The sequence below is a fragment of the Vicugna pacos genome, chromosome 4 (assembly GCF_048564905.1).
Source record: "Vicugna pacos chromosome 4, VicPac4, whole genome shotgun sequence".
Taxonomy (NCBI): Eukaryota; Metazoa; Chordata; class Mammalia; order Artiodactyla; family Camelidae; genus Vicugna; species Vicugna pacos.
In genome coordinates this window covers 21,504,302-21,517,894 of record NC_132990.1, presented here as the reverse complement: position 1 = coordinate 21,517,894, position 13,593 = coordinate 21,504,302, and the positions used below count along the sequence as shown (strand labels likewise).

The window sequence follows — 13,593 nt, the reverse complement described above, 5'->3', positions numbered from 1 at the left end:
CATACTCCCCTATCCTCAACATCCCTCATCAGTGTGACATACTTCGTACAACTGATGAACCAACATGGGCACATTATTATCAACCAGTCTATAGTTTACATTAGGGTTTACTCGATGTTGTACATTCTGTGGGTTTTGACAAATGCATAATGACATGTAGCCACCACTACATACAGAATAATTTCATTGCCCTAAAAATCCTATGTGCTCCATCTATTCATTCCTCCCTCCCTCCCTCTCCTTCAACACCTGGAAACCGCGATCTTTTTATTGTTTCTGTAAGCTATGCCTTTACCAGAATGTCATTTGGTTGGAATGGTACATTTTGTAGCCTTCTCAGACTGGCTTCTTTCATTTAGTAATATGTCTTTTAAGTTTCTTCCATGTCTTTCATGGCTTGACAGATCATTTTCGTTAGCTACTTATTTTTACTTAGCAAACTGGCCTTTTTTTTTTCTTTTTTGAAGAAACAAATTATCAACATCTGAGTCCTAGTTTTTTCTTGTGTAAAATGCAGGGATTTGCACCAGATTATATGAGCGAACAAGCTGTGCAACCACCCGAGCTGGGTAGGGATTCTGCAGACCTCTCGGGTGAGTGGCCTGGGATCTGTTGACATCGCAGCGGGCCTCGGCCTCCCCAGCCCTCTCTCCGAGAAGGTAAACAATAAAGGATAGGTGGGAGGTGCGAGGGGGAGCTGGTGCCAGGTCCTTGGCCTCCAGAACTGGGAGCAAGCGAAGGCGGCGAGGACGCTGGAGCCCAGGGGCAGGCTTTGTCAAGTTACCAAGTTTGCACTGTGGGAAACCCTCAAAGGCATTCACCTCAATTACTTAACTAATGTTACATGCACATATATACTGTTTATCATATTTAAAGCTCCAAACTGACCCATTAAAAATGTATCCCTTATACATGAATGAAGACATCTGGACACCCCCAGCAAGAATAAAATAAAGTATCTGCCCGCTACATACACCAGGTAATTCAAAATAAAATACAGTACTATCATAAGATCACTGTTAGGAAGTCCAAAATTCTCTGTTTTGTTTTGTTTTTTTCCTGTGTTTACATCTTCAGTGCTTTAAGCAATCAAAGTACTACTTTTTTCTCTTCTTTTTGCTGTCCATCTTTGTTGGTGCTCTAAGCTGAGGTTTGGTGTGCCTATTACTAATCTATCCTCACCCTGAAGTAAAACGGCTGTACTGGATTTTGAGTCCTGATGGTTGTTGTTGTTGGGGTTTTTTGGTTTTTTTTTAACTTCTCACTAATCTGACCTTATATTTTGCAACAGAAGGCTCTTGTCCTTTCACCTACGAATGCCTCCTTCTTTTTGTTTATTTTAAATCTGTGAGTCACTTGCCCTCTTTAAGGATAAGCAAGCTTCCCTCTGCTTCTCTGTGCCTCAGAAGGCAAGGGCTCCAGAGGCTAATGTTGGGGGCTAGGCTCTCCATGCCCCCAGAGCATAAAGCTCTCTGGATTCTTTACCTGCTCCTTTCTTTCATCTTCTCGAGTCTGGGAGAACATGGAGCTAGTGACAAGAACAATCAAGTCCCCCAGTTGATTCTGATAGTCTCTAAAGTTTGAGAACCTTTGTTTTACAGAAGTGTTTTTTCATGGTTGGTCTGGGGACTAGTGCTTCAGCATCACCTCGGGTGCTTGTGAAACATTCCGCCTCCTACCCCAGACATACTGAATCAGGAGCTACAGGGAGTGAGGCCCACGCACCTACATTTTAACAGTATTTTTTTTAGTAACACCTTTTTACTCTTCACAAAGCACTTTCACATGTTCCTCATTATTTGAGCCTCACAACAATCTGGAAACTCGAATGGGGACTATTACTCTCATCTTAATAATGAGAATCAGTCAGAGATGTTATGTTATTTGCCCACATTTGTGACTGACTAGGCAGCAAGCTAGGTGAGACTAGATCCCAGGGTCATAACCTGAGCTAGCTGCCTAATTCCATTTTGACCTAGTTTCCTCATGTATGAAGTGGAAATAATAATAGTCCTTCGTGTTCTAGGTAAAGGGTATATGGGTGTCTATTGGATGTACTAGTTTTTCAACTTTGCTGGAGCTTTCAATGTTTCAAAATGAAAGGCTGAGGATATCATACAACGAGAATAAACAGACCTGTAGCTACATGCAATGTAAGTGAAAGAAGCTGCCTACAGATAATACTGTACAAAACAAGCAAACTAAGCTGTGCTGTCAGAAGGAAGGATGTGGGGGTGGGTATAGCTCAGGGGCAGAGTGCGTACTTAGCATGCACGAGTCCTGGGTTCAATCCCCAGTACTGAGACAGGAGGGAAGGGGACAGGGCAGAGCCATCCAAGGAATGACAGCAATTTTACACTGAAATGGTGGAAGATTCAACTCCCAGTTGACCTTAAGGATTAAGTTGGTGGGAGGTTTGACTTCTAGTAGCCTTTGAGCTTCATTATATGCTCATTGTTAACATATTAGTGTGATCAATAACATGACCGCAAGTGTCACAACAGTCCCAAGGCTAACCACAGAAGGCCAAAGAGTGGGCAGTGGCCAAATTCCTGGGAATCCCAGCTCCTTCCCCAAGGCAGTTGGAATGGTCCCACCTGTAGGCGTGTGAAGCTACTGAGCCCATAAAAACTGGCACCACCACACCTGGCAGCCCTTTTCCGCTCCCTCTTCGGAGAGGGCCCTACTGTATGGAGTGCGTACCTACGTTACTCTAACCTGAGCACCCAATTCCCACACCTCTTTCCTTGCCTTTCTCTTGCCTTACACTCTATGCAGTATGTATCTCTCTAAATAAATCTACCTTTACTCAACTGTGGCTCGCACTTGAACTTTTTCCTGCTCAAATCCAAGGACCTACATTTGGTGGGGCACGTCCCAGGGGCTCAACTGAGACCTGGGACACGGCCCTCCTCACGCCCCACGTCTATTTTTTTCCTGCATGAGTACCTCCACTAAAAACAAACAAACTCTCTTTAAAAAAAAAAATAAGAATGAGAGTTGCTTTGCAAGGTGGGGAGGGCTAGTGACCGGATGGGGCCATCAGGGACCTATTGTGTGCTGATAACCTTCTTTTTCTTGTTCTAGGTGCTAGTTACATGTGTCTGCTCTTTTTGTGGAAATTCATTAAACTGGACACTTACATTTTTATAAGTATGCTATACTTCTATTTTTGGAAGTTTTGAAAAGTTGAGAAAAGGAAAAAATAAGTGGTGCTTACTCTAAGGATTCTGTGAGGATTAAATGAATCAATACATTGAACAGAATAATGCCAAGTACGTATAAATGGGAGCTGTTATTAATGTTTTCTAACCACACCAGAGCCTTCTTGCCCAGGAGAGCCTTGCTCACAGGGGAAGCTGAAGGGGATGCAGGGAACCAGTAATATCCCGGCTCCTGTCTAACCTTCCTTCCTGGACTACAAAGCATGGGAGGCCCTGTTGACAAGGACACATTTCGTGGAGTTTGGAGCAACTCAACCTGGGTGTATTATTGATACAAAGTAATAATAAAATAGCTAGGAAAAAAAACCTGGCTTGAAGTTTCCTCTTGCAGAGGTAGGGCAACTGCCACCTTCCCCACCGCTCACTGTTTTTCTTCTTCCGTCCTCACTAAGCACCATATCCTGCATTCACCTCTAGGCAGCGTGCTCCCCCTTTCATCCCTTCTCTCTGGACAAACCCTTGTTTCCCCTGCCTGGAGTACCTGTCGGTCTGGCAAGCTCTACTCTTTCTGCATGACTCAGCTCTTCACTTCTGTGAGGCCCTCTTCAGCCTCAACATTACCAAGCAGTCGGTGGCAGAACTGGGCCTCAGACCAGGTATGCCTGACTCTGGAATCTACACTGTTTAGCAGTGCTTGGTGTGTGCTCTTAGTAAATACGCTTGGCCCACATAGGCCTGAATGCCTGTAAGATGGAGTCAGATGGTATCTAGGGCTCCTTCCAGCTATATTATCTTCGTCCAAAAAATAACAATACCTCACATTGTTTATAACTTTACAGTGTCATTTCTATAAACATATCTCAACCCACACAGGTGCCTTTTCCTATTCCCTCGTCACAAGACAGCCTTATCCAAACACAGGGGAAGTATCACTCTGTTCATTTCTTCTTTTCACCTGAGCTGGAAAGTAGATAAAACTACCTTTCTCATGGACCAGAGACAAAGATAATGGGTCACAAGTAATGAATCATGAAGCCAGATGATTTTTGTTTTGAACAGTTAAAATTCCATTCAAACTGGTCACCAGCAGGAAGAATTTCTTGGGTGACGCGAGTAATCTGCCTCTCCACTCACCCCTGAACTTGATCCTCTGCCATTCTTTTTTCACACCCCTCCAAATACCTTGAAGGGAAAAGGCAATTCCTCTTTCACATGGGCTTCCTCTTGACTTGGTTTCCAAGAGAACCAATCTCCTTCTGCCCAACTGAACTTCACATCTTTTAGCCTTCCAGGGCCCCTGCCCTTCTCTGTCTGAAATTCGTAACTCCAGTAAAAGCAATCAGAAGATAGATTTCATCAAATTGAAAATCAATTTCTGATCTGATTCTATTTGTCTTCCCCTCCATCTGGTACCTAGTTATAGGTTTGAGATTTTATAAACTGAAATTATCCTGGGATGTCACAATTTCATGCGTTTTTAATTCTCTTTAAGCAAATGCAATTATTAAGTGAATACAGAATATAGCTTTCTTTCTGTTATTTATATCCAATGTATTCCCCACCATACACAAAGGACTTAAATTGCCTTAGAAGATGCATAAAATACAAAAAGAATACATTTAAAATAGGTAAATAAATAAGTAAAGCAAAGAGAAATTAAGATGGCACATATAGTTTTTATATTATCATCATTATATCAGGTAATTAATGTTCACATTAGGGGAAACTCAGTGATTCCGCAAGGATGAAGAAACAGTTCCTGAAACAGTGATCTATTGTATACAGATAAGGTGCTCTTTTGTAGTTTCTTAGGATAGCATCATACTGTGGGGGGGGGGGTGAATATTGATTTTTAGGTCAGAATCCCAACCTTTTTGTTTCCAGCTTTATTGAGATATAGTAGTCATATAACATTGTGTAAGTTTGAGGTATACAGTGTAGTGATTTTATATATGTATATATTGAAAAATAATTACCAAAATAAAGTTAGTTGATACATCCATCACCTCACATATTTACAATTTTTGTATGTTTTTGTGATGAGAACTTTTTAAATTACTGTAGGGGAGCAAAACTTGCCACCCCAAAATGTGTCTCTTTGGCATGAAGATTAATTTAGGCTGATTATTTTTAAGAAACAGAAGACTAAGAAATTCTTTCTTTTTACCTCTCACATAGCTGCCTAAAGAATTTAGGTAAGGGCCTGTTCCTGGAATAGTATAGCTATCACCAGAGATATCTGCAAAGAATATGGACTAGGTGCGGTGGGGGAAATTGTGTCACATCGTCCATGCATGGCCCAGCAAACATGTATTTACCAAACATTTATTTTTCCATCTCCATGTGAATTGCCTTCCTCTCTTTCGAGGTCCCAAACCACTACCCCAACATCCTCTTTTGTCTTTAGCTGAAAATGATGGTTAAGATGAAAGTTTCAGCCATTCTGAGGAGTTACTCAGTTTTTCTGGGCCTCTCCCTTGTATACCTATTATTAAACTTTTGTTTGATTTTCCCCTGTTAATCTGTCTCATGTCAGTTCAATTCTCCAACCAGCCAGAAGAACCTAGAGGGGAAAAGGAAAATTTCTTCCTTCCTGACACTTCCCTCTAAGCAACTTTCAAGTACACAATACAGTATAGTTATCTGTAGTCACCATGCTGTACATTACGTATAGAGCTTATTCATCCTGTAACTAGAAGTTTGTACATATCCCAACTGTGAATCTATTCATACTTTGGTGATAATAATAACACCTACCTTAAAGGGTTATTGTGTAGAAAAATAAGGTAATGTGTGTATAAGGTGCCAAACACAGAGCCAGGCAAATAGTAGGTTCTTAGCCAATGTCATTTCCTTTCTCCTTTTAATTTTGCTTTGCTCACAGAAAAAAAAAAAAAAAGCTAACCAAAATTCAGGTCATGAGAATTAACAGAATTTTAGAGCAGGAATAAAACCAAGCAGGATCCTGTGGGGCTCTCCTGTTACCGAATAAAAGTTTGTGTGCCCATCACACCGTGAGGCCAAACAAACCTAAATGTCGGTGTTGGGAGCAGAGAAAGGTTTGTTGCAGGGCCAGGAAAGGAGGACAGGCAGCTCGTGCTCAACAAACCCAAAATCCCTGGTGGTTTTGGGGGGGTTTTTATAGGCAAAATTTGGGGTGAGGACATCAGGGTGTGTGACTTTCTTCTGACTGGTTGGTGCTGAGGTAACATGGTGGTGTTCTAGGAATCTTGTGCTCAGCCTGAAGTTGCCATGCTCCACCTGGGTGGCGGGCCTTAGTCCCTGAAGAAGAACTCAAAAATGTTCTATATATTCCTTGAGGAGAAACCAGGACCGTGAGCCAAGGGTGTGCTACTGTTTCTTGACTGTTCCTCCCTTGTCTCTGCATTCCCTCCCTTCCCTGAACAGCAACTGTTTGAATCTGCCCTGTGGAACTCCGGGAAGGTCAAGGAGGCTGAATGAAGAGAAGCACCCCACAGGGTGCTGCTCTGTTTCACTCCCTGGTCCAAAGGCCTTTCTGTGTCCCCTGTTTCTTGCTTGTAGGAAAAGCTTCAGCCTAGCCCATCCCTGAGTTCCAAAGAGCAGACTTAAGCAGTTAATAAAGACAACAGAGTCACAGAACGCCCAGTCCTCCTGCAGGGATATAGATAACAATCCGATGCATATCTTTGAGCTAGTATCTGCAGACACTGAGACCCCTAACCCAGTGGAGGATGGCGACTACATGCTGACCACAAGCACTCCACCCCAGACTGGTTGGAACCAAAAGTTTGAGATTCCTGAGACATGACCCTGTTACCTTACCACCAACCCATCAGAAAGTCACACAACGTACAGCCCTCGCCCCTAAATGTTGCCTTTAAAATCTCTTCCCCCAAAACCATTAGGGAGTTGGGGTCTTTTAGTGTGAGCTGCCCCTTCTCCTTGCTTGGTACCCTGCAGCAAAACTTTTTCTGTTCCAAACTCTGACATTTTGGTTTGTTTGGCCTCACTGTCCATTGGGCATATGAACTTGGGTTGGACAACAGGAAGAGATCCTGTCTATGGTCCTATCCAGTAGGTCTCTGTGTGCATGACAGTGGCCTGGGGCACTTATTAAAAATACAGATTCTGGGGTCTCATTCCTGTTACCAAACCAAACTTGGGCTTGCCTGCCGTGCAGTGAAGCCAAGCTACTGACACCAGGCTGTGTGAAAGGAAAGTACAGCATTTATTAAAAGGTAACAGGCAAGGCAAACAGGTAGCTAATGCTCAAAAGGCCGAAATTCCCCTATGGCTTTCGGGAGGGGGGTGTTTAAAAGGCAACATTTGACGTGAGGGTCGCAGCTCATGGACTGTCTTCTTAATGGTTGGTGGTGAAGTAACAGGGTAATGTCTCAGGAATCTTAATCGTCAAATTTCTGGTTAGTTATATCCCTTCACGGGCAACTAGGACTCTGTTTTATTGCTGAACTATTGTCATTACTTTTCTTGCTTAGCTGCTTTTTCTTTGTTTTTGCATTCTCTCACTTCCTTAATTATTTACTGCTTTGCCTACTCTTTGAAACTCAGGGAAGGCCTAGGAGACTAAAGTCTTTTCTACAAATAAGAATTGGGAAAGAAACCCACAGACCTATGGTGAATTAATCTTCAACAAAGGAGGCAAGAATATACAGTGGAGAAAAGACAGTCTCTTAAGCAAGTAGTGTTGGGAAAACTGGACAGCAGCATGTAAATCAATGAAGTTAGAGCACTCCCTTACTCCATACACAAAAATAAATGCAAAATGGCTTAAAGATTTAATATAAGACAAGATAACGATAAATATCCCAGAAGAAAACATAGGCAAAACATTCTCTAACATAAATCTTAGCAATGTTCTCGTAGGGCAGTCTACCAGGCAATAGAAATAAGAGCAAAAATAAACAAATGGGACTTAATTCAACTTATAAGTTTTTACACAGCAAAGGAAACCATCAGCAAAACAAAACGACAGCCTACGGAATGGGAGAAAATATTTGCAAATGATAAGACTGATGAGGGCTTAATTTCCAGAGTATATAAACAGCTCATACAACTTAATAACAAAAACAAACAACCCAATCTAAAAATAGGCATAAGACCTAAACAAGCAGTTCTCCAATGAAAACACAAATAGCCAATAGGCACATGAAAAAAAAAAGTATCACTAATTATCAGAGAAATGCAAATCAAAACTACAATGAGGTATCACCTCACACCAATCAGAATGGCCATCATGTAAAAGTCCACAAACAACAAACGCTGGAGAGGGCATGGAGAAAAGGGAACCCTCCTACACTGTTGGTAGGAATGTAGTTTGGTGCAGCCATTATGGAAAACAGTATGGAGAGTCCTCAAAAAACTAAAAATAGACTTACCATATGATCCAGCAATCCCACTTTTGGGTATATATCCAGAGGGAACTCAAATTTGAAAAGATTCATGCACCCTAGTGTTCACAGCAGCACTGTATACAATAGCCAACACATGGAAACAACCTAAATGTCCATCAACAGATGACTGGATAATGGAGTTGCGGTATATTTATACGATGGAATACTACTCAGCCATAAAAATAATAAAATAATCCCATTTGCAGCAACATGGATGGATCTAGAGATCATCATTCTAAGTGAAGTAAGCCAGAAAGAAAAATACCATATATCACTTATATGCAGAATTTAAAAAAATGGAAAAAAGAGGACACTAATGAACTCATCCACAAAACAGAAACAGATTCAGACCTAGTAAACAATCTTATAGTTACTGGGGAAAGGGACTGGGATGGGTTAAATTTGGGAGTTTCAGATTTATAAATGTTAGCCACTATATATAAAAATAGATTTTAAAAGTTTCTTCTGTATAGCACAAGGAACTATGTTCAATACCTTATAATAACATTTAATGAAAAATAAATATGAAAACAAATATATGCATGTATATACATGACTGGGACATTGTGCTGTACACCAGAAATTGACACATTGAAACTGATGGTACTTCAATAAAAAAATCCTTTTTAATTAATTAGGGGACACAGTGGGGCTTTCGTACCCAGGAGGGCCCTGCAGGATCCTGCTTGGTTTCAGTCTTCCCTTTCCTTTGATGCTTCTCAATCCTGAGGGGAACAGAGGTGGGACAAGAAAGGGAGTACAGTTTTGGATAAAGAGGTTCATCATAAACTCGAGAGAGGAACTCAGTTTTAAGGGGATTCCATTTCATCCCCAGAGATTCTGATTAACCTCGTTTAGGAAACCCTCCAGAAATGTTTAAAAAGTAGCCCAGGTCATTCTGATACAGACAACATAAGAACTACACTTTAAGAGAGCTACATTCAAACTGGACTCTTCTGAGGGGACAAAGCAGCTGAATGATTTGCCTAAGGCACCACAGATGGCAGAGTTGAAACCAGAACGTGAGGTGTCTGACTCCATGGCCTCTCCACAATGTATACAAAAATACAATTCAACAATAAGCCTGTTCATCAAATCATTCTGGCATAAAGAATTGCCCTTTATAACATATATTTATTAATTTAAACGCTAACTCAAGCTTACTGGCCAGCCCCAAAGCTAGAAAGAGAGCCAGTTCCCAATGTCAAGGCCCAATAACCCCAAGAACATACACGATTTGGGGTTGCTAGAGCATGACAGTTTGCTTTGCAGGATGAGTGGCCTTTGTCCTTGGTAACGTGAGCAGCTCCACCTGGAGGCCACGGTCCACTGCATATCCTGGTCACAAACAATCCGGGCTTGACCACAGGGGAAAGAAAGCAGACAAAGTATTTTCTGGGCCCTCACCTACTCTTTCAGCCCCTTTTCTCCTCCTTAGGGAATCCTCCTTTCCCTGGGTGCACGCATGTTCCTTGTGTGCTTGGAGTCTCCCAGTACACTCTCATCCTAACAAGTCTGTGCTCTCAACTAAAAAGTCAAATCCATGTTATAAATGAACTCAAAACCAAATGCCAAAGACTAGTTTATTAACTGCCCTCTCCCAGGACAATTTATAAGTTAATAAAAATCTTTTTTTTAAAAACAATTTACAAAATATGTTCTCATGTAAAAGTAGCAAAGACATGCTATTCCTATTCTGTGCTCTGACTCCAAGTCACCTGTCCAAGTTTACTCTGTAAGCTATACAGTTGAGTCAAAGATCCTGTCTACAACATTTCAGCTATATCATGCTGTCTTTGAAGGATAAATGTCTATAGAACACGAGTAAAATCTTGTTAAATGAAAGTTAAAGAGCAAGAGGGAATGAGGGAGTAGGAAAGAAAGTAAAACAAAAACAAAAAGTGAGGGGCATTTCCTTAGGGGATCAGGAAGGAGTTGTTCAGCAGGGAAGGAGGTACGTGAAGTTACGAAAGTCCGCCCCAAACAGACACACCTGCACTTGCAGTCTCCATACGCTGCCTCTGTGTCCGTCCCCAGGCTCGATCAGTTCCCAAAGGGCATCAGGCCTGTGGATAACATGTTTATTTCTTTTTTTCTCTTTCTCAGGAATTCAGAATCATAGTCAGGTCATTTTAATTTGGGCCACAAAGACTAGATGACTACCCTAGAGCAGGAACAGACACTACTGATTATCTAACCCAGTCGATCTCTATGTGTGTCTGCATGCACGACAATGGCTTGGGCACATATCTTCAGCCAAGTGCCTTCTCCTGGGATGGCTTCTTCAGCAGTTTTGTTGAAGGCCCAAGGTATGGGCCAGTTACCCTTGGCAAATGGTCCTTTGGGCCTGGCTTCTTCTTTGTGAAAATGCCTAATCCTTCCATTTCTCCGAGACCTCCTATTGGTGGAGAGCAAGGTGGGAAGTAGGGGTGGGAGAGGTGGATTTGTTTTTGTTTTTGTTTAAGTATGTTGATTTTGGAAAGATGATAGAGCCAGAAGTTTCGAGAGTGACTTGGCTGTTATATTCACTGTCAGCCTCCACATTCCGCTCTGGATTTGGATTTGGCAAAGATGCTTTTCCTAGGTTGGCCTCTGACAGAGACAATTTAGCAGTTCTTAATGATTCAACAAACAGCTGAGGAAATTGTGAGAAACATGACTTTACCAATCAGCACCAGTGCCATTTCCAGAATCTGCCCACTCTCTGAGCTGCAGACTGAAACCCTCAAGGTCAGGATCCATTTTTGTCATCCAAGTACAAGTCATTCCTTTTATCTGAGTCAGTTAATCAGAGTTCCACATTTGATTTAATATTTCACTAAAGAAAAATCCAAAAAGCTTCCCTAAGTAAAAGTATATATCATGATCCAAAGTTCAGCAGACATGCATAGCCACACTACTATGAATGTTTTATAATTTATCAAGAATTCAGAATTGATCTAAAATTTAAGACCATACTAATAGTAGTCCTAATATTATTTTAACAGATCTGTAAAAAAAAAAAAAACAACCAACAAATCCATCTGTTTTTGATGACCTTTAAATGTTAGAACACTGAACTTAAAAAAAAATTAAAAATAGGTATGTGACACAAAGTTATGCTTGTGAGAATGGCATCTATCAAAGCAACATCACTTTTCCAATGCTCCAGAAATTTTCATTTTTAGCTTTAGCAAACTTAAATCACTCTAGCCTACTGTCTAAGAAAAAGAAAAGGAAGACCATTTTTCTGAAACTGAAATACAGATCAGTTAGCTACTGCCCGCCCCTTCCCCCCATTTACACTGGTCACTTAGATTTTGATTAGATATAAGAGGAAGGTAATGGAATATGGACTCAAAAACACCACACTCCCCCAAAACACACACATTAAGGAGCTTCAGGCTGGCCTTCCAGGTTACTAGATATAATCTTAGAAATACAAAATAGCTGACTCCATATGTACCTAGGTAATACAGAGCTGAATTAAATAGACTGTCATACATATGACATGCTGTCTTTTTATTCCTCATCCCACTCAATTCCTCTTGACATAATTTCTGCTTCTCAAAACCTCCTTTCAAGAGTTGAGAGGAAACCACATAGCACTTAGTTTGATGAATGTTTTAGAGGAGAGATAATGGGAGAAAGAGGATAATGGAAATAAATACAATTTTCTTTATTGAAGTATCATTTTGGTTTTCATCAATAAAGACTATGATCTTACCATAAAATAACACTTTGATTATTAAAAAATGAAAAATGTAATATATGCATATTTATGAAAAAATTTTAACTTTAAACATGAATGAAGTCATCATAATCACCTATAACTTTACCATCTAGAAATAACCACTGTTGATATTTTGGATTATAGCATTCCCATATTTTTTCTATGTAACTATATTTATCTAACTTTCATTTTCATAAAAGTGGGTTTGTATTATCAATATTATTCCATAGCTTATTTTTTTCACTAAATATACCATGAATATTAAATATTCTGCAGTGGTGTGCCCAGGCTGGCTGTTTACTCAGTCACCCACATGACTCCAATATAAGCAACATGACTCTTTATTTGAAGATGTCTCTGAAGAAAAAATACTTACAAACACTCATGGAGGAAATACAGAAGCATCACAGTTTGAAGAAGATAGAAATGTTATAGCCCATTTTAGGATCAAACTAAAGCAATGCTAATCAAGGTCCAAGGACTTTGCTCTGTGGATCAATATAAACCTTTCTTTTAAACAAAACTTCTTCAAAAAATGTAAGTAAAAAAGAAAGCCATTTGACAAAATGTGCATTTAAATAAACAGAACAAACTCATTTATTGTCTGCTTCTCAATCTGTAGTTAACAGAATATATTTTCATACTTTCATAAGTAAACACCATAGCTCTATGTGTCTTTATCCAGAAGGACACAGATATCTAAAACCCTTAAAGTTGCCATTAGGATTGGATAAAAATAATTCATGGCCAAATGTTCTTGAAAAATACAAATAATAAGTCATTTCTCTAAAGAAAAAAAAAGAAACATCATAGCTACACTTAAGTTGAAGTAAAAGGATAAAGGAAAACTTTATCATATAACTGTATAACATCTATTTATTGAAAGATTATTAAAGCATGGGGATTTTACAAAAAATTATACCAAAATGTTAATTATGGTTATCATTTGTAGGACGATTACAGCTCATTTTTTCTTTTTTTGAGGGGGGAGGGTTTTTTTTTTTTAGTAGACTTTATTTTTTAGAGCAGTTTCAGGTTTATAGCAGAATTGAGCAGAAAATACTAAGAGTTCTCACATAGCCCTCCCCACCCACACATATGTACTCCCCTTCCCTCAACATCCCTCATCAGTGTGGCATATTTGGTACAATTAATGAACCAACATGGACACATTATTATCAACCAAAGTCCATAGTTTACATTAGGGTTTACTCGATGTTGTACATTCTGTGGGTTTTGACAAATGCATAATGACATGTAGCCACCACTACATACAGAATAATTTCATTGCCCTAAAAATCCTATGTGCTCCATCTATTCATTC

At 40.1% G+C, this 13,593-nt stretch overlaps 1 protein-coding gene across 4 annotated transcripts in view; it reads right to left on the bottom strand.

Moving 5' to 3' along the window:
* PLIN2 (perilipin 2) overlaps positions 1-13,593 on the bottom strand; it is a 75,624-nt gene that overhangs the window by 15,536 nt on the left and 46,495 nt on the right. Inside the window, exon 1 of one of the 4 annotated variants that reach the window (XM_072959356.1) lies at positions 10,551-10,615. The exons of 2 other annotated variants lie outside the window; for them this stretch is intronic. In XM_072959356.1, the coding sequence (XP_072815457.1) occupies positions 10,551-10,569 (19 nt within the window). In that variant the 5' untranslated portion in view covers positions 10,570-10,615. Of the gene's footprint in view, positions 1-10,550; positions 10,616-13,593 lie in introns of those variants that run through there. One more of the 4 variants, XM_015242660.3, reaches the window with a different exon arrangement.